At 37.4% G+C, this 22232-nt stretch overlaps 1 protein-coding gene across 3 annotated transcripts; it reads left to right on the forward strand.

Moving 5' to 3' along the window:
• Window positions 1-5313: 5313 nt before the first annotated feature.
• On the forward strand, window positions 5314-14284 carry LOC122306624 (probable serine incorporator). 3 transcript variants are annotated; one of them, XM_043119059.1, is made up of 14 exons: window positions 5314-5530; window positions 8923-9298; window positions 9834-9907; window positions 10135-10294; window positions 10429-10453; window positions 10621-10710; window positions 11089-11260; window positions 11348-11421; window positions 11725-11794; window positions 12692-12763; window positions 12839-12972; window positions 13507-13580; window positions 13796-13865; window positions 13960-14284. In XM_043119059.1, the coding sequence occupies exons 2-13, from the start codon at window positions 9103-9105 to the stop codon at window positions 13849-13851; spliced, it is 1197 nt and encodes a 398-aa protein (XP_042974993.1). In that variant the 5' UTR covers window positions 5314-5530; window positions 8923-9102; the 3' UTR covers window positions 13852-13865; window positions 13960-14284. The 3 variants fall into 3 exon arrangements, with proteins under 3 accessions (XP_042974993.1, XP_042974992.1, XP_042974994.1); XM_043119058.1 differs by having other exon boundaries at window positions 8939-9298; XM_043119060.1 differs by having other exon boundaries at window positions 9064-9298.
• Window positions 14285-22232: the final 7948 nt, after the last annotated feature.

The raw sequence follows: 22232 nt of genomic DNA on the forward strand, positions 1-22232 counted from the left end.
TAAAATTACACAAGCCGATCAAAATACACTTATATCCAAATGAAAAATTACAATTTCAGTTCAAAATACAAGCTGGAAAATGTAAGTTTCTTACAAAATACAAATAGTTAAATTCCAGTATCTTAGATTCTATACAACCTGATCAAAATACACAAAATACAAGCTGGAAAAGTTTTTGTTTCTTACAAAAAACAAGCTGTGGAATTCCAGTTTCTTAGATTCTATACAACTTGATCAAAATACACAAAATACAAGCTGGAAAAGTTCCAGTTTCTTAGATTCTATACAACCTGAACATAATACCAGTTTCTTAGCTTCTATACACTTATATCCAACTGAAAGAGATCACCATCATGGCTGCCACCATCTAGGCTCGTATAGATCATCTTGATCTGATAGATTCAATCGCCTAGGTTACGTTTCTACTGGAGGTGGAGGAGTAGTCGAAGGAGTATAAAAAAATTTCGGCGCATGTGTCCAAACCTGGCTTCCTTGATCATATAGACAGGATACCTTGAAAAATTACAAAATATCAATTTGCTTGATCCTATACATAAAGGAAAGAAAAAAAAACACATAAAAATAAAGAACACTTGAGTCACTTAGTATACCTGGGTTTGAAGCACTTCATCTTGTTGGTATGATACACTGTACATAGGTCTATCTTCTCTACATAATTGACGACTCCTCTATGCATACCAACATAAATCCATAATAATCTATTAATATGGTCAGTAATACTCACAAATTGTTAATGTATCTTACAAACAACCACTAAAGACTTATAAAATGGAAATTCTAACATGACTCAAACAACTATATGATTGGAAAATTATAAAAATAGTAATATTTTCTTGCAAAGTTAATGTACATATGTTCAGAAAATTATGGAACAATATACAACCTCAGTTGTGGGCAATCTCCTCCTAGTGCTCGGTTTCTTGAGAGTCTTCTCAACTGGATGCATTTTTCTCTTACTTGGTGGTCTCCCTTTACTCCAAACCACCAATGGACTAAGAACTTTGCCTCTCGTGCCATCCATGGACGTAACTTGTCCAGGTGTGGTGGTACCTTCATAGGAGTCATCATCCGGGTACTCTTGCTTTAATTGTTCTAGCTGACCAATCAATTTCACACAGTTTCTCTCTGTCTTTGCGGCATTTGAACACAATGAGTGGAAGCAACTTTGGATCCGATCAAACCTTTTTCTCACAGGGTTGCTTGTCGCCTCATAACTACTTTTTACATTCAAATAATCTCTCTTTATATCCTTCCTCCAACAAGCCAAAATGTATATTTGTGGTACTTCAGTCTTGCCTAACTGTACCAGAATACGAAGAGCATGTCTGCATAATATTCTCTTAAACTCAAACAATTTGCAACTGCATGCAATATTTAGGGGATCTACTTCCTTTACACTCACATTGTAGTTTACACGTTTAATGAATCCATCACTCACTTCAATCTCGTCCGCGACAACTTACACATATTTTGCACCATCGCCCCCTAAATACGAGTGACTCAAATATAAAAACCCTCGGAATTCTTCTTGGACTTCCTTAAACTTGGCAATTGTATATGTATTTTGAAATTGCTTCTCGATAGGATAGCGGGAGATGCAAGGAATCTCAGTGTTAAATAAACTGAAGTCAGCAATTCGTTCATTCTTTGCCTTCCTCATAAAGGCTGAATCATACTGCTTAACAAATTGTTTCAATTTGGTCCTAGAGTGAACGTAGTCATAAAAAAATGCATTTATGCCTTCACCATGTTGTGTAGTTGACATTTCAGCCCAAAACGTGCATTTAACGTACGCTGGCACCCAAAACCGCCTATCAACATAAAGAGATCCCAACCAACCATTATCGCGTAGATCATACGTGTCAAGCATTTCGCACCATCCTTCTTCAAACTCATTCTCACTTAACGAGTCATACACACATTTGTGTAGACTACTCTTGATGTCGTTATATTGAGAATGTGACCCGAATTTCTCTGGAAACTTCTTCATGATATGCCACAAACAAAAGTGATGCCTCGACGATGGGAACACCCTTGCAATTGCAAGTTGCATCGCCTTGTCTTGGTCGGTAATGATTGCATTTGGTGGTTAGTTATTTATACATTTCAACCATGACTCAAACAACCACTCAAAAGTATGTGCATCCTCATTGGATATCAATCCACACCCAAATAAGATTGACTGACCATGATGGTTGACACTAACAAATGGTGCAAAAGGTATTTTATAGGCATTGGTAAGGTATGTTGTATCAAAAGTGATCACATCTCCGAATGATTGATATGCAGCTCTACTTCAGGCATCTGCCCAAAAGACATTATTTAACCTCATGTCAGCACCCACATTGATCGCATAATAAAAGTCAGCATTTTTTTTTTTTTTGCATATCCTGGAAGTAGTTCATTAGAGCTTCAACGCCTCCAACTCCGAGGCGAAGTTGTCGTGCTTTCTCAATATAGTTTCGACATTCTTTCTTCCCAAATGGCACATTCTCATAACCCCCCGCTTCAACAACTACACTCTTGAAAGTCTTTGACGTACGTATTCCGGCCTCATCATTTATTTCAAGCCTTTTTTTAACCCTCCCATCTACCTTCTTGAAACATCTAAAGTGTCTGGATTTTCCCAGACTACAATAATGTGTGTGATCCAATATGACACTGGACAAGGTGTATCCGCCGTCCTCATTCAAAACTGAATTAACTCTTGCTTTGCACCCTACCCTCTCCGTTTGTCTTGGCCTGAGGATATTGGAAGCCTGACTCTTTGTTATGCCTTGCCGCGCACATACTAATGTAAACCATCTAACCTTCCCGTCCTCACTTTGTCTAGAATTCCTTCTTCGCACCCTGAACTCTTTCTGCTTAGCATACTTCATATAGTAAGACCGAACTTCTTCCTTACTAGAAAAAGGTCATTCCAACCTTCGGTTCTTCGACACCATCATCAACCTCGGGTGCTTCGCCACCTTCATCATTAATAGGACTATCATCAACCACTACTTCATCATATTCATTATCCGATAACTCTACTAAGGAAGCCATATCAACTCAACCTTGGCGAACCTACAAGTAGTATCCAACAAATTGAATTAGAATATAATTTTATTTTATATTACAAGATACAACAATGTTGAAGCATGTGATAAATTTTCAGTCAAAATGATTGTTAAATTACCAAATCCAACACACTAGCTGAAATGAAATTAAATAAAAAATGTATCTATTTCTTGGTAAGTGACTGAAAGTTGTGATTTATTGTAGTTGCTTCATATGTTAAGTTTCGAAACTTAAGTATGTAATTATAAGCTGTTCCTAACTAAATCAAAATCAAAATACACTTAGTCCTGACATACATAATAATCTATTCAGTCGTATGCTATAATATAATCTGTCTGTTAGCATGTATTACCCATTAGATTAAGGCAAGAAAAATGTAAATGATGAAGGAGATGGATGATCTGATAAATGTAAATGCTAAGAAAGAAAAAACACAAATCCGAAAATCATCTTTACCTTCAGCCAGCGTGGGGGTCGAGCTTGTGGCGTCAATCGGTGGACCCAAAAGTTGCCGGAGATGGGGCTGATCAAAATGGTGGTCGTTGCCGTGATGGTAGGTGCAGGGGCAAGTGGTTCGATGGGTTTCTCAACTCACATGGCGCCGTAGATGGATGGGTCGGGATCTGTCGTGACGCCGTAGATGGGGCGCCCAGTACGGTGATGGTCGCCGTTCTTTATGGTGGTGGTCGGAGTCGTTAGGGTGGTGGGGGCAAGTGGGGCAGAACGGAGGCAGATGGCCTCATTCTTTTCTGCATGAAAATAAGAAATGATAGTACGGAATCTTTGGATCCTTCCGTCGCCAGAGTCGTTACGGTGGTCGAAGTTCGTTATGGTGGTGGTCGAAGTCGTTATGGTGGTGGTCGGAGTTGTTATGGTGGGCCAGGTGGGGGAGATGGATGCCACGGATGGATGCCACAGATGGGTTCTCCTTACTCGGGAAGGGAATACGTTTTGTCCGTCCACATCATGTTCCACATCACGTTACACGCGTAGTGCCACCTCAAGCGGTCATCCAAAGCGGGCAAATAGAAGCGGCACAACAGCATTTTCCTTCCTAATATTCCTGCCGTCTCTGATTTATTAAAAAAAAGAAATATATAAATGAACTGTCATACATTATTTTGTTTATCAGAAAATAAGAAAACACGGTACGTAATAGGTTTTTTTAGACATATCACCATTTGTTTCAAAAACTTAAGCTAATAGGAATAAAGATGTAAATTTTATTATTTATTTTATATCTTAACACTCTTTTTACATATAGGTTAAATTTTTTCTTAATAGATAACCTAATACTTAAAATATTTAATTAAATAGAATAGAGTATAGAATCAAGTTTCAAATTCATGACCTTTTCTCTAATATTATGTTAAATTTATCACTTATCTTAAAAATTTAAATTAATAAAAAAAGATAGATTTTAATATTTAAAGAAGATATATATTATATTATTTATTTTATATTTTAACACTTTACAACATAACTACTAGCTTGTAAATTTATAGGAAACTCATGCACAAATTTCTAAAATTAACAAAAAGATTGAATATGGGGACCTCAAATGATTTGTTATTGCATTTTCAATTCAGTCGTTATTCGGGTCTTTCCCAAGTTGTAAGTTCTTCATGTTTATGAATTTATAGATATACAAAATATACCATAAAATATTAATTATTGTCACTATAAATCATGTAGAATCTATTTCAAGTGTTTCTTAAAAAATTTAAAATGATGTTTTTCTTTTACTACCGGTTAAAATTTAAAATATAATATAAATAATAAAATTCACTTATTTTTATTGGTTTAAATTTTTTAGATAAGAATTGATTTTATACAATATTAAAATAGAGATCCTGCATTTGAATACTAACTTTATATTTTATTTTATTTAATTAAATATTCTATATATTTATTCACTTATTAAAAGATAATCTCACACGTGAAGTGTTAAAAATATAAAATAAACAATCTCAGGACTCTGTCGCCTGAATTGTGCCATTGAAGTTACCTCATTGGCGTGGCCTTGTCACGTGACGGCCACATCGTCAAATTTAAACTAACAACATCACACTAATCGGAAAAAAATCCAGAGATTTGGGAATTAATCAGTTAAAAGGTGTAATTAATTTTGTTTTAACGGAATTATTAAGTAATTATTGTTTAAAAGAAAAAACCTTGAAAGGTACGGTCCGAAGCGAAAATAAGATGCTTAGGGCGGGAAAAGAGAAGCAACCAAATAAAGCAAAGAAAACCTCCAAAAAGCAATCTTCCTCTCTCTGTCTTTGGCGACCAGTTCTAAAGCGCCTCGAAGAATCATAAATTATGAGAGGACTCTGAAATTCTTTCACAATTTTGTCCTTGCACAGAGATCGAATCAGTGCTTCTCCAAGAAGTTAGTTCCCTTCGTCTTCCCCGTCTTCCATCTCGGTCTTCGCCTACTCTTTCACAGGTACGTCGCCATCTTCGTTTTCTGCTTGTTCTTCGAAGTTTTTGCATTTCTTTGAATGCATTGTCCAGAATCATCTTTTGATCTCCGAAACCTGTAAGCTATGTTGGTGATAATCCATGGATTGGAATTCCTATACCATAGCATAATTCTGTCCATCAGAAAAAGTAATGGTTATGTTATAAATCAGACCTGAAGATGATATATTTTCTCTCTGTGATTGAAAATATCGGTTTGCTTCGTCTTTTTTGTTAACTCACCATGACCTTTTTAAGATGCTTTTTTTTCTACAATGCTTCGTTTGGTTGCAGCGAAACTAAAGGAAAAGAATATAAATTTCGATTACGTTCGTTTTTTATTCACAAATTGGGGGATGCAAATACTTTAACAGTTTCCGAGGAGAAATATTTGAGTAATTTGTATTTTTGACCAATTTTGTTAGTAATTTAGAGGTCTCGAAGAATCAGTTTGCTTTCTTTAGAGGTCTCTTCCCTCTGCTCCACATAGGTGACGACGGGCAAAGTATAAACCCACACTTAACAAGAGTGTAATGCCTAAATGACCATGGCTACCCCTGAGAAGTGAAATAGATCCCTGGATCGGTGTAAAACGTTGAGGGTACAGTCTTCCTTAAAAAGATTTCTTGCAGTTTCGTGGGGCAAGAAATCCTGTAGGAGCAGACTCATGCGGCTAGAAAACACTACCTTGACAATGCTAGATGCTACCAAACGTGTCTAACAAATGTGTACACTATAAATAATTTTTTATTTTCTTTAAATATTTTTTAAACATCTTTAATTATTAAGAAAAAATATAAATTCAGCACTATTATTTTCTTAATCATAAAAAAAAAGTAAAAAAAATATATGAGTAGATCTATTTGTAAACATATTTAATAATTATACTCTCATTTTCCTTTATTTTTTGTTTTTTAACCAAAAACTTTTTAAAAGAAGTCTTAGGTTTATAAAAAACCTTTATACAAAAAATTTGCACACTAACGCAATTATTATAATATCCTAAATTTATTTTACAATAAAAAGAGTAATATTCTGACGGACAAAATATGTCAATCTGTAAATTTCCTTACATAAGATTTTTCTGTATTCAAAGTATTTTCTTTTTTAATTGGATCTGACTCTAATTGGTATAGACCCTTCCTTTACACTCCAATAAAAATTCGACACCTATTCTTTTTATAAGTAATTTTATTTATCGGTTGTTTGAGAACAAAGTTTCGATTAATTCCAATGATGCACAAGTCTTCATCAAGGGATTTCTCATAAGTGCATTTTGGATAATTTAAAAGATAGTTCTCACACTTCAATGGTCCTTATAAATTGTTAAAAATATAATACACATAATAAGATTTAATGTTTTTCATCATTTTAAATTTTTAAGATAAGTAGTAATTTCATATAGTATCAGAGTAGAGGTCTTGAATTTAAGTCAAAGTCTATATTCTATCTCATTTAATTAAATATTTCATGTGTTGGATCTACTCATTAAAAAAGAGTTTAGTCTATCGTGAGATAGTGTTAAAAATATAATATAAATAATAAAATCTAATCATTCTCAAGGCTAAAGTCCTTACCACTTTAGCTAACTCCTAGAAATTAAAGTTTAAAATAATTCAATTTAAATTAAAGAAAAAAAAACCAGTGGTTGTTTGGCGGTCCTTGGTGGAGACTAGCAACCTGCAACCGGCACCTAATTTGGACAAATCCAAGGTGATGTGGTAAGAAATGGTCGGATCCATCCAAATCAGACTGAACTAGCTGGATCCGGCAGAACTCGATGAGATTCGAACGGATCTAGCTGTCTTGGTCAAATCTCGCCGGATTTGCATCGGTGGAATTTTGGCACTGCCATTGAGCGGTTGTCACCACAAGTAACAACTGTATTGATAGTGCTTATGATTGTTCTGATTTTCTCACTAGATGGTGGCTGCCATTTCAAGATAATGGGAGTAATTAATCGGAGGCGCCATAAGAATTAACTAGGATTAATAATTTTTAGGTTCAAACTTTCTAGTTTAGAATTTTAGTAATAAACTTGTGTAGTGTAGCTTATTTTAAAAATGATAGAATCATTAGTTACCTGCGCGTGAATGGAGAATGTAAAATGTTTCATTATAATTCCTAATGATCATCTCACATATGTTAAAATGTTATATTTTTATACATCACATTATCATCCCACTCTTATCTTACCATATGATATTTGACTTATTTATCATCATTAGATATTTTTTATTGGATGATTTTTTATTATTCAATGATGATAAACATGCTATATTTTACATAGTGAGATTAAAATATAATAAGAGTATGGAGTACTCCAGTTGTCTGAATTCATTTGTGAAATCTAAACTTTCGGAGACACTAATACAAACTTACTATCATGACCTTCTACTTAAATTATAATTTAATTTTAGAGAGAATCGAACTTATTACATGGAGCTCCTGGCACGCAACTTCGCCATTAGCAATTAAGCTACCCACAGGTGGAATTCTATCACCTCTAATCACAAATATGTTAACATTCTCATCTACCGGACTTGATAGTCTGTCTAACGGGAAAAAAATGCGTTGGGATTTGTCTGATCTTTTTGTTTTTGAGCCATTGAGTTTGTTCGTGTGTTAATCGTGCAAAGAGAACTCACTTTTATGCCGGCTAGTTATTAATTATAGCCTTATTTGATATATTTTAAATTTTTTAGATTGGGTATGATTTATAGAAAAAGCTATTGAATACTTAGAAGCATTTTCGTTCTTGCTAGTTCTTTTTTTAATAAAGATACATTAAAAATTAAAATGGAGATATAAGAGCAGGGGTGAAACACCTTTATAAAATTTTTGTATTAGTGTTTATAAAACACCTTTATAAAATACTTAGAAGCATTTTGAACGTTCATATATTTATTTATTTTTTTTAATTTTTTTTTACTAATTAAAGAAGTGACTATTAGTGTATTAGTGTTTTTTTTTTAAAAAATGTATAAACATGTTTAAAAATATTTGAATTAAAAATAAAGAAAAAGAAGAATACAATTTACACTAGGGCACACAAAGCGGGTAAATTGAGGGGACATAATAGCACTATCCTAAAATGTTTATATAATATAATTTAATTTAAAAGATAAATTTTATAATTAAAATAATAGAAATTATATGTTTTAAATGCTGATGCAATAGTAAAATTTTTAAATTTAATTGAATTTTTGAAAATGATAAATATTGATGGGACGAAGTAATTCTCAATTGAAAACCAAAGCAAAGGAGCAGCTACGTAGCTTGTAGGCTTGTTGCGTGACCTGAGCTTAAGAGAATAAAAACAAGCGCATGCCTCGCCGTGTATACCCTTACAGTGGTGATTACTGATTCGTTTTTTAGTTGTTTTGTCGCGTAGGTAAACAGTAAGCAGATGTCCTATGAGTGTGGGATTCATGGCGCACTCTAGTCTGCAATGAAGAGAGAGAAAGTAACTGCATGAATGAAGAAATAACCATTTGGGATTTCCTTGTCCACATTTAGGCTCTCTGCCACAAGCGTTGCCGGGTTGAGGAGGTGAAAATGGAGAATGGTGAAAGCAGCAGCAGCAGCAATGAGAGGCACGCCGTGTGCAAGGACCACTCGTGCTCTCGCCAGTTCCGCAATGGCTCCAATCCTTGGATGGCAAGATATGTATATGGCTTGATTTTTCTAGTTGCAACTCTTCTAGCATGGGCTGCTCGAGATTATGGCCGCAACGCCATGATGGAAGTGAAGAGTAAGATTCCTCGAGAAACTTGCTTGTCACATTTGTTTAATTTCAAATGACAATGACCAGTGATTATTTTTCAGCTTTTGTGACCGATCAAAAGAAAATTTTCAGCTTTTGTGGGACATATGTTCTTGTTCATTTGTTTGATCAGTGATTCCGAGGAATTTCGGTCTTGATCTTATTGTTCAGTGTCGCTCTGTACATAATAAATATAAAAACCCTTCTCAAGGCTGCAAACTGGGCATCCTCGTTGGCAATAAATGCCATGGATTGCACTTACGTAACATCCACAGAGTATGTACATTTTAAAATGCATGCTTGATATGTGTGGTGTATTTTTACACATGAATGGCAGTGGAGGTATAAAAGGAAGGCTTTTTATGCCTATGCCCTTGCCTCCCACTTAAAAGTCCTTGAAAAAAAATGATTTCCACTTGGCTGGTCATGATGTCCTCAAGTAAAACAACAGATTCCATTTTGATACTTTTCTATGCTGGCCAGACCAGTAGTGCATGATGCTAATGCACATTTGTGGGTACAGGATTAAGAGGATGCGAAGATTCAAGAGACTGTTTGGGTGCTGAAGCAGTTCTGCGAGTGAGCTTGGGGTGCTTTGTATCCTTTTGGTAATGAGCATGGAATTCACTTTAGTTCTGAAGACTAGCTTGTCTTGAGATTTTCTGTTCGATGATGCAGCTTTTTTCAGTTTCTGATGACCTCGGTGTGAATCAATTTCTGCAGTCTGAATCTTAGGACTTTTGTGTCCCAAAATTGATACGCGCATCTGTGTCATCTTCATTGTTTTTCACCTACAAATCAAGTGAACCTTAATGCCTCATCAGACATTTTTTATCATAATGTTTTTTTCAACAGTTGGCACCTCAAAGATGGATGAGCCCAGAGATTCTTGGCATTCTGGATGGTGGTCTGCAAAGATAGTTATGTGGATTGCCTTTACTACCATCCCTTTTTTGCTTCCCTCTGGCATTATTAAGCTCTATGGTTAGTGCAATCCCATTTCTGAGCGAGCCTGATAGTTTTTTCTCAAAGTTATTTTTATAAAGATATCAAGTTTCTTGCACTTTCAAATTAGCAAATGACATGCCTTTGACACTCAATATCTTCTCCTTTGGCAGGGGAGATTGCACATTTTGGTGCCGGGTATCTATGTTTCCTGTTATGTTATCCTATCTTCAAATCATGTATATAGAATTTGTTGCATTGGGAATTTAAGATTTAAGTATTCCAACTCATTGCATCACAAAATTCTTTTGGATATTATTTATGGAAGATATAAGTATTTATTCATTCAGTACATTCCTTTTCAGGGTCTTTCTTCTAATTCAGCTGGTAAGCATTATCAGCTTAATTATGTGGCTGAATGATCGTTTTCAGCCAGAAAAAAGTGCAGAAAGATGGTAAGGCTACTCTTATGTATGTAATAATCTAATACCATAGTATTTTCTGTACTCATTATTGGCTTATTCTATTTTCTCCATTAATTGATTATTTAGTCATCAAGCCTCACTCAGTGGGACAAGTGGTGGGACAAGAAATATGCTTTTGTTTTTCCTTCACAAAAATACAAATGCATAAACAAGTTTTTGATACATCTATGACTATAGGTAACTAAGAGAGTTTTAGATCTCTTGTTTAAAAATTGTTTGCTGCCAATTTCAACAGTCACATGCTAAATGATACCCGTTCAAAAAAATTAGAACGTACACCATGTGGGTTTTCAGATTTCATAACTAATGATATTAGGTACTGTGTTCCTCCTACTGTTATCAATGCAGCCAAATCTATTTGATGTTACTTGCAATGACTGCATATTTTGTGTGCTTGGGGGGGATCATTTTGATGTATATTTGGTATGCACCGGAGCCATCTTGCGTCCTCAATATATTCTTCATTACTTCAACATTGGTGCTCCTCCAACTCATGACCAGTGTCGCTCTTCACCCGAAAGTAGGTTCTGATCACTGTACCATGTCTTTCAGTTCATTCATATTCTAACCTAATTTGATGTACACTGCGAATATTTACCTGAAACAGGTGAATGCTGGCATATTGACACCAGGGCTCATGGGGCTTTATGTGGTCTTTATCTGTTGGTGTGCAATTAGGAGGCATGGTCTCTATTCTTTTTTTGGCTTTCCTTAAATAAATGTGATTTTTTATTGCTTGTACACTGCCGCCTTTATCCATCCAATAGAACATGGTAATTTAACTTGAATCTTTTAAATTGTCATTGATGCCTGCTCCAGAATCTAAATTCATGCAATAGGGTGCCTAAACAAAGCCATTTTAACTCAAGTAAACAGAATTTTTGACGGGTTCATTTATGATTTCTGGTGATTTATTGCTTTTAGAAAATCTCTGCCACCTTGACATCTCTCCTTTATCAAACTTGACACTTTCCATGTTTGCAGTGAACCAGCAGTGGGAAAGTGCATCAGGAATGCAGGAGCCACAGACAAAACAGATTGGCTTACCATCATAGTAACATTTGGATTCTTCATAAATTTTTGTTTAATAGTTTTTATGATATTCAGCTCATGATAAATCTTGTTCGTGATACGTGCCTTTAACCCCTTGATGGTTGATAAAATTACTTCCTAGCTTTTCTTAAGGGGAATACTGATCTTAGTAAATCTTCATTTTTTATTCTGAAAATCATTGCACGTTCAAATCACTTTGCTTGGCTATCAAGCTTTTGATCAGCACAGCAAAACAGAATTAAGTTACTACAAAAATACACTCCTTTTTCTGGAATGCGATTATGACAGACTTTGAAAAGCACACTTGTATCACTTTCACTAAAAGGTCACTAGTTTATGCTTTATTTTTTGGTAAGTAATAGGACCAATAGTTTATGTGAAGCGTAGATGTACAAAACGAATTAAATTTATATCTGTAGTTTTATATATTTTCAATCAAATCTTGATGGATAGCTCAGTTGGTCAGGCCTTGGATTTGCTCTCCAATGGTTACCAGTTCGAGTCCCCTCAGGGCTACTAGAGGTTTACCTGACCGTTAACTTCAGGGCCCCGTGAGATTAGTCGAAGTGCGCGCAAGCTGGCTTGGACACTCACAGATATCTTAAAAAAAAACATATAGAAAACATCTCATAGTTATTATTATTATTATTATTAGTCGAAGTGCGTGCAAGCTGGCTTGGACACTTTCGGATATCTTTAAAAAAATAAAAAACAATATAGAAAACATCTCAGAATTATTATTATTATTATTTTAACATGCAATACGTTTTAGTAAACCATCGTATTTGACTTATAGTTTTATCCTACTCTGGCAAGCTTTAGTTTTTACAGTTCTCATTGCCACAATTTCAAAGCTCCCTTTTATCCCAGTGTGACAATGACTGTCATCTGTTGACAGAGCTTTGTTGTTGCTGTGCTTGCGATTGTTATTGCAACGTTTTCAACAGGCATAGATTCCAAATGCTTTCAGGTTTGCTCCATATTTCCAATCAACTCTCATTGATTACCGATATTTCCACCGAGATGTATCTGACTACAGCTGCAGTTCCGGAAGGATGGGACACACGCCCAAGATGATGTTCCGTATGGTTATGGCTTCTTCCACTTAGTGTTTGCCACAGGAGCGATGTACTTTGCAATGCTACTGATTGGTTGGAATACTCATCTTTCCATGAAAAAGTAAGTCCTCTTATTATCTTGTCCAATAAACTGTTGTTCCAGCAGACATACTCTATTCTGAAAAAATCGAAACTTTTATCCACACACCATACTTTTTTTTTTTTAATTTTTTTTTTCTTTTACCAAATGTTTGATATATGGATAATGAGTAGAGGAAATCAATTAGTTTAAGAAAACTAAACCCAAAAAAAATAAAAAAAAATGAAAAAAGTGTAGTGTTTGGTGTGTGGATTTATGTGTAGCAAAGCTCATTGACCCTTATTGGATATATAAAATTCCAAATTCTTTTCTTAACAATATATATTGTGTTAGATTATGGATCCTTGACAAAAGTCTTCATCATGCAGGGTAAAGCAATGTCGTAATTAGAAAGTAGAGTGATAAAAGTAATACTAACTGCCAAAGTTCAACCTGCATTCTTTTTGCCCCTTAAAGTTCATCATCAGCTAGTTTATTTTTAGTTCATTTATTTCTTGGAAGCACAAGTTTGATTGTGGGAAGGTAATTATAATCTGTTCATCCACGCTTCTACAGGTGGACGATTGATGTGGGGTGGACCAGCACGTGGGTCAGAATAGTGAATGAGTTGCTGGCAGTCTGTGTCTACAGTAAGTACTTAAACTTCCACCAGACGTAACCTGAAGCTATCTGACGATGATCATGTTATCAATATCAGAAATTGGATTAAATATTATCATTTTGAATCACAAGGGTCTGATTTATTTTAGTTTTCACAGCAAAGATTGAATATTCTTACCGAGTTTTTCATCACATACCGATAATTGAAGTTGAACGCTTACAAAAGATTGAAAATGTCTTGCAGTATGGATGCTGGTGGCTCCACTCGTATGGGGGTGCTGGCAGACAGAATCCACATGAGACGTTCAAAAAATGTCCGTCTTTTTTTTATTTTTTTATTTTTTTATTTTTAAATCATCCCTCATTGATTATGAATATGGAGATTCGTTTGTCCCCTTGCACATATAGGAAAAGGAATTGCAATATACTCAGGTAGGCTGAAGCCAGTGCAACCCAGCACACCTATATGAAGGTACGGACTGTATTATTATTCCAGTTGCATACAAAGACGATATTCAAACCTTCGGCTCCATGCGAAGGGTAAGCAAAGAAAACACAGATTATTCATACCGCTTAGAGAGATTAGATCCATCTTTGTTATTTGTAAATGCAGTACTGGCCGAGACTAATGCCTATCTAGTAGAACCATAGAGGTCCCAGTTCGTAATGTATCTCCTTTTACTTCGATGCCCAGGTGCACAACTAATTTATACGAAGGCCATAGTTTCCCCCCTCTTCTCTCTTTCTCTTCTCCCTTCTATGTAACCCACAGGCTGAAGGCAGCTGACTCTATTTAAGGGCTCGCTTTAAGAGTGTCAATTTCATGTTCGTGAGTCATATTCATGTTGTGTTAAATATGGAAATATGGACATCTGATTGTATGGATCAATTCGAACATGATCCGTTAAATTAACGGATCAAACTTTCAAACGCTAATACAATCCATTCAAATAACAGGTTGTATGTCGTGTCTGACAATTTCTTGGTCCGAATACCTCCTGGCCTTGAGATTTCCCTTTATTATATAAACTATGCCTCCGAAAACTATACAATACATAAGAGTCAACTATATACAACAAACGGTGCCAAACATTCTTCCGTAATTCTCTTGCCTAATACGGTGCCTAATATTCCTCGTTGACAACCCCCTCAAATTGATGCCCGTAAATCAACAAGCATCAATTTGTTCTTTAGGAAACAATGTCGATGACGAGTGAGAGCTTTGGTGAAGATATCAGCGATTTGAAGTTCAGTAGAAATATGTGGAAGAGTGATAACACGAGCGTCAAATGTTTCACGGATAGAGTGACAATCGACTTTAATATGCTTCGTGCGCTCATGATAGACAGGATTGGCCGTAATTTGAATAGCACTTGTATTATCGGCATGTAGAGGTGTGGGATCGGTCTTTGAAAAATCTAGCTCAGCAAGCATACCTCGAAGTCAAATAATTTCAAAACAAGCTAAAGACATCGCCCGGTATTCCGATTCCGTAGAAGACTTAGAAACTCTATCTTGCTTCTTACTCTTCCAAGAGATCAATGCATTACCTAAGAACACACACCAACCAGTGATGGAGCGCCGTGTATCCGCACAACCAGTCCAATTAGCATCGCAATAAGCAGCAAGACTAGTAGAGTTGCTAGCCGGGAAGAATAAACCATGGGCAGAAGTGCCCTGAACATAGCGTATGATCCTACGAACAACAGCCAAATGAAGATGACGAGGAGCCTGAAGAAATTGACTGATTTGCTGTACAGAAAAAGAAATGTCTGGTCTAGTAATGGTGAGATAAACAAGGCTACCCACCAACTTTTGATATAATCGAGGATCAACAAGTAAGTCACCTTCCTCTTTGCGAAGCTTGACATTTAATTTCATAGGTGTATCAACAGAAGTAGCCTCCTGTAGGCTAGCTGTAGCCACCAAGTCACTAGCATACTTATGTTGATTGAGTGAAATACCAGAAGGACTATGATGCACCTCAAGACCAAGAAAATATGTGAGAGATCCAAGATCTTTCATATGAAAGGACTCTAAGAGATGAGTTTTGAGCTGGCCGAGTAAGACAGAATCAGAACCAGTGATCACAATATCATCAACATAAACTAAAAGAACAACAATACCCATGTCTGATTTTCGAAGAAACAATGAAGTATCATACTTGCTTTGTTTGAATGAAAATTGTAATAAAGTTGTGCGGAATTTATCAAACCAGGCCCTTGGAGCTTGCTTGAGACCATAAAGGGAGCGACGAAGCTTACACACATGTGAAGTCGAAGAGGTGAACAATCCCTGGGGTGGCTTCATGTAAATACACTCTTTAAGATCACCATGAAGGAAAGCATTCTTAACACCTATCTGATGTAGTGGCCAATCATTGGAAGCAGCAAGAGCCAGAATTAGACGAACAGTAGTCATTTTAGCCACAGAAGCAAAGGTCTCTTCATAATTGACACCATATTCTTGATTATTCCCAAGTGCAACAAGTCGAGCTTTGTAACATTCCAAACGTCCATCAGATTGGACTTTGACTGAATAAACCCATTTGCAATCCAGAGGAACAATGGTAGGAGGACATGGCTCAATGTCCCAGGTGTGATTGGCCTCTAAAGCAGCAATTTCTTCTTGCATAGCTTGTCGCTAACAATCTTGCTTGACAGCATGTGAGTAGCATGTGGGAATATCAAAATTGGATAATGTAGCAGTAAGAGCAGAAGCAAACCATCCATACCTATCCGGAGGTACTGACACTCGAGAAGAGCGACGTGCCAAGTGCTCTGAGGGTGTTGCAACTGATTGGTCGTGGAGAATGGTAGGAGCAGATATCGGTGGAGCCACCGGAAGAGACTGTGGACGGGAGCGTCTCGTATACACAAAACCTGGTCTAAAGCGAGAACTGACGGGATGATGATCTGAGAATGACTGTTCAAAGGAGGGGAGAATCACAGTAGAAGAGGATGACATAGAAGACACAGGAAAGAAATGTTGATTTTCAAAAGAAATAACATTTCTAGAAATCTGTGTACGATGTAAAGTATGATCATAACACAAATCCGTTTTGACACACATTATATCCCAAGAAAGCACAGCGGATAGATTGAGCAGATAATTTATGTCGCTCATGAGGAGTTAAATGCACAAAACATACACAACCAAATGTACGAAGGTTATCATAACTAGGTTGCGTAGCAAATAAGCGAAAATAGGGAGACTCCATATTTAAGACTTGAGAAGGCAAACGATTAATCAAATAAGTAGCTGTTTTCAGAGTCTCGACCCAAAACATGGATGGAACAGAAGATTCTAACAAGAGAGTACGTACCACATCAAGGAGATGACGATTTTTGCGTTCGACTACTCCATTTTGTTGAGGAGTAGAGGGACATGAACGTTGATGAATAATACCCTTAGAAGCCAAGAATGTTTAAAACTCAGTAGACAAATATTCACCATCGGAATCTGTGCGTAATGTTTTAATAGAAGCAGAAAATTGATTGTCAACATATGCTAAAAATTCAGTAAAAATACGAAAGACCTCAGATTTAGAGCGAAGAAAGTAAACCCAAGTAAATTTGCTATGATCATCAATAAAAGTCACATAGTATTTAAACTTTTCATGTGAAGAAACAGGAGAAGGTCCCTAAACATCACTATGGATAAGATCAAAGCAATGAGATGCTCTACTAGCATGCAAAGGGAAGGGAAGAGTTTTGCTTTTACCAAATTTGCAAGAATCACATTCAAGAGATAAAGAAGAACGATTTTTATTACCAAGTAAACTAGAGTTCAATACATGAGATAAGATTTGAGTATGGGGATGACCTAAACGATGATGCCATACCATACTAAGATCTGAAACATTATTACAAGCAAAAGACTTAATAGAAGAAACTGAAGAAAAATTGGGAACAGACAAAAATAGTGGAAACAAGCGCCCCACTTTAGGTCCCTTCGCGATCGGCTCCTCCGTTACCTGGTCCTGCACAACACAACCATCACCAGAAAAATTAACAGCACAATTATTATCAACTAATTGGCCAACAGAAATAAGATTCGTAGAAAGCTGAGGAGCAAGAAACACATCAGTGAGCTTCAAAGAAACATCTCCGACAACATCTATGGGCAAAGAGTTGCCATTGACAGTCTGAATAGCAGATTTACCAACGTAGGGCCGGACATGGCATAAAGCAATGGGATTATTAGTCATGTGATTGGAGGCCCTTGAGTCCATGTACCAGAGTTTAGTAGAATTGTTACCTTGGAATTCCATTGCTGATAATGTCGAAATGAGCATCTGTTGCACCATGTCGGGGGTGCAGTAATTCAATGCAGGAGGTGCAGGAGAGCCATTTGCTGCAGAAGGTGCTGCGGGCAAAACAGTAACCAAAGTCTGAAATGCTTGGGCCTGACGATGCTGAGGGTGAGTACGATACTCTGTGATAATGTGACCCTTCTTCTTCCAATAAGAGCATAATTTCTTAGAACAATTGGTAGCAATATGCCCATATTCCTTGCAGCAGAAACATTGCAAGTTTTTAGAATTGATAGAGGGTCCTCGTCTGTGTGCAATATAAGTTACAGTTGACATCCCAGAACTGCCATGAGATTGCTCTAGAATAGCTTGAGTATTAAGACGTTGTTCTTCACGAAGTAACTCTCCAAAACAAATATCAAGAGAGGGAACAGGAGATCTGTTCAGTAAAGAGGAGCGAACAGATTCATATTCCAAATGTAGCTTCATAAGAAACTGGTCACGGCGGCTAGTCGCATGAAGAGTCTGAATAGTGCAAAGAGCGGCATCGGGAACATCCGCTGTAACCAAATCAGCATATTCATGCCAAAGGGTCAGAAAAGCCGAGTAGTAGTCCTGGATAGAAAGACTACCCTGTTGAAACATGGCAATCGTATGTTCTAATTGAAAGCGACGAGCATCATTATCCTGATGATAAACCCTCTTCAAGTAAGCCCACATAGATTGAGCGAAGCGATGGGGTTGCAAGTTGGTGACAATATGGGGCTCCACGGAACCAAGAAGCCAAGACACGATGCGTGCATCAAGCACGGCCCATGACGGAGAAGACCCGACATCTTGAGATTGTGTAGAAGCGGAGGGTTTGGCGACATCCATGCCATCAATATGACCCTAAAGGTCTTTGCCCTTGAGAAAAAATTCAAACTGAAATGCCAAGGTAGAATAATTTGTGCCCATAAATTTAACACACACAGGTGCAGAATCCATTGGAAAAAAAATTGCCGAGACAAAAAAAAATAGCACTAAAGATGCCAAGAAGCAAAATCACAAAAAAAATTAGGAAGCTAATAAAACTGCCGAGAGGATACCGAAACTGTCAAGAGATAAATGCCCGAAAAGAAATGGACTGAAGAAAGTAACAGAGTGCACTGAAGACTGACCCACGGACTGTGTGCTCGAAATACCACACAGAATCTCAAATCTAATCTAGAATTTCACGTTGGATTGCTAAGAATTCTCCAGAAGGTGCCGACATACGAAACCGAGAGGGGAAAAGAAAGAAAAAAAAATACACGGGAAGAGAAATGAGACCGAGAGAAATGAGCCCGAGAGAAACCGAGAGGAGAGGAACCTGCAGAACCTGCCGAGAGGAGAGGAGAGAAGCTGTTCTCGTGTGGTTTGCCGAGAACCTGCCAAACACGAAGCCAACAAGATGATGGTGCCAAGAACCTGCAGAACCTGCCGAAAGACAACTCACAGAGTGCCGAAAGACACAGAACAGAACCGGGAACAGAACATAGCAGCTTGGTCGAAAATTTCTGTAAAAAAAATTTCTGTAGGATCACACTACTAAGATAGACCGAAACACAAGAAAAATTTTAAGAAAGCTCTGATACCATGACAATTTCTTGGTCCGAATACCTCCTGGCCTTGAGATTTCTCTTTATTATATAAACTATGCTTCTGAAAACTATACAATACATAAGAGTCAACTATATACAACAAACGGTGCCTAACATTCCTCTGTAATTCTCTTGCCTAATACGGTGCCTAATATTCCCCGTTGACAGTGTCATTCGTTTTAATCTGTTTAATAATTAATTAGAAATAGGTTAACACAAAACGACTCATTTTAATCTGCTTCATGTAAATGAGTTGAACAAACTTACATAATCTATATGACTTGATTAACATAATTTTACATAAAAGTTAGAAGTTCTATTTATTAATAGCCACAATATATGTTTTTATCTTATTAACAACTCACCTTTACATTGAATTTAAAAATCCAATTTTTCTTCTCTCTCGTCGGGGCTCCCGTGGGAGGTGAAGTTTTTTCTCTTCTTTCCGTTGAGTGAAAGGCTTTTCCACTATAGGTGGGTTTCAAGTGTTGGATATGGACGAGTTAAGCGAGGCTTGGCGAAACTTAAACTTGAAGGAGGAGGAATGGAATGAAATAGCGGTTGAGGAAGTGAATGTGGAGGAATTGAGACGCTGTGAGAGGAAGAGTTTGGTGGGAAAAGTCTTTACTAATAGGAAGGTTAGTCTTGAACTGCTCCGATCAACAATGCTGAAGATTTGGAGGATTGAGAGTCCTCCAGTTTTCAAAGGGATTAGGGATAACACCTTCACGATTTCGCTTGCTTCTGTGAAGGATCGTGATCGTGTTTTTTCATCTCGGCCATGGTTATTTGATAACATTCTTTTTGTGCTAAAATCTGTTGATGTTGCAGCAGGTGAATATGGGTTTTAGTTCAGAGAGATTTTGGCTTCAACTTCACAATCTTCCTATGGCATGCATGAATCGAAAGTTGAGGGAGCAAATTGGTCAATCCATTGGATCTGTGATTCAGGTTGATACGTTCCATGAAGATTTGGATTGGGGTTGGTTTTTACGAGTTCTTGTGGATGTTGATATTCAAATGCCTATGGCCAGGGGTAGGACAATAAAGTGGAAGGGGGAGAGTACGTGGATTCCAATTCATTATGAAAAACTTCCAAAACATTGTTTTTCTTGTGGTTGTATGGTGCATGGTGCTGCAGGGTGTGATGCAGGTTCTCATAATGGAGTTCTTGATTCGAGTTCTCAGTTTGGTTCTTGGTTGAGAGCGAACAATCGTGGTGGGTGGCAGGGGTCAGTGTATTGTGGTGTCTGGTGGGGTGGGGAGTCCATGTCTAGTGGGCGTCGGAGTGGTGGTAGTGTTGGATTGAATGAAGATGCTCAACAGGAAATGCTTTCCAAGGAGTCTGTTGATGTTGCGGGAAGTAGTGATCCATGTCAGCGAGATAAAGGGGCTGTTGGATTAGTTGAGGTTCCAATACGTTCATGCTTGCATGAGGGAAGGGCAGGTAAGATTGTGGATAACTTTTCGGATTCGTTTGGTTTAAGTTTGGAGTTATGGGCTTTAGAGGAAAATGAGTTGGCCTAGTTGGGTGCTAAAGCCTGTTGTGAAGTTCAATTAGAGGCTTTTACTGCGGGTGAAGTGGGCCTTAAGGGGAGCCTGTCATCCAAAGAGGTTCGTCTGTTTTTAACTAAAGGAATTGCTAAGCAGGGAAAGGAGGTGGTTGAAGGTTCGGTCACTGGACAAAAATGGAAGAGCTTGAAGGAAGGAGAGTTGCCTCAGAAAGCTGCACGGGTGTCGGGTGGTGGTCGATGGAAACGTAGGGCGAGAGCCACTTGCGGCTCAAGTGAGTCTTCTATTCGCTGTGTTGAGTTAAAACATGGGGTTTCTTTGGTGTTGGTGGATGAGGAAGAAAATGCTATTGGTTTCAAGAAGGTTAGGGGTGTTGAGAGTTCTGTTAATGGGGATGATGCAGTCCTCCCAACGGCGGCTGTAAGTAAGCCCCGCCACCCATTATGAATTCCCTATCTTGGAACTACTGAGGGCTTAGGAACCCTCAGTTAATTCATGCCCTTTATCTTATGGTAAAGGAGAAAGTTCCTATGGTAGTGCTTTTGTGTGAAACATTATTTACAGCTGCAAAGATGGACTTTATTTGTTGTCGGTTAGGTTTTTGTGGATCCAGTGGGGTGGAGTGGAGGTTTGGCAATGTTATGGGTGGAGGGGATGAATATTGAAATTCAAAATTATTTTCTGCGACATATTAGTGGTTGGATTAGAGTGACGGGAGTCTGGAGTAATAGATTAATTACAGGCTTTTATGGAGAACCTGCTTCTAGTAAAAGGGAGATGTCTTGGGATTTACTCTCTAGATTAAATCCTGGTAATGTTCCTTGGTGTATAATGGGAGATTTCAACGAAATCTTATCTCAGGCTGAGAAGGGGGGAGGGGGTAGTATGAGACCTGCAGGTCAGTTGAGAAGGTTTAATGAGGTGGTAGAGAAGAATGGTCTTATTGATGTTGGCTATATGGGAAATCCTTTCTCTTGGTCTAACAATCATAGGGATGTTAGCTTTACTAAGGAGAGGCTTGATCTTGTTTTTGTCAATTCTCAGTGGTTGGAGGGGGGTTTTAATGTAACTTTGAAGGGACTGGTTGCTTGTTGCTCTGATCACAAGCCTTTACTAGTGTCTTTTGGTCGTAGAGGCAGGTGGGTAAGGAGGCAAGGTAGAGGCTTTAAATTTGAGGCTGCATGGTTAAAGGAGACTGAGTGTATGCGGGTTATTGAAGAGGCGTAAGAGAATTCTACAGTGGGTAACTAGTTGGTTGGTCTTCAATATGTTCAGGGAAGTTTAATGAACTA

Source organism: Carya illinoinensis, chromosome 4, assembly GCF_018687715.1.
Source record: "Carya illinoinensis cultivar Pawnee chromosome 4, C.illinoinensisPawnee_v1, whole genome shotgun sequence".
NCBI classification, from domain to species: Eukaryota; Viridiplantae; Streptophyta; class Magnoliopsida; order Fagales; family Juglandaceae; genus Carya; species Carya illinoinensis.

Coding starts and splice junctions, on each gene's coding strand:
- LOC122306624 (XM_043119059.1), top strand. CDS start 9,103: ATGGAGAATGGTGAAAGCAGCAGCAGCAGCAATGAGAGGCACGCCGTG. Junction 10,454..10,620: donor ATTGCACATTTTGGTGCCGG/GTATCTATGTTT, acceptor ATTCCTTTTCAG/GGTCTTTCTTCTAATTCAGC. Junction 11,261..11,347: donor GTGTCGCTCTTCACCCGAAA/GTAGGTTCTGAT, acceptor TACCTGAAACAG/GTGAATGCTGGCATATTGAC.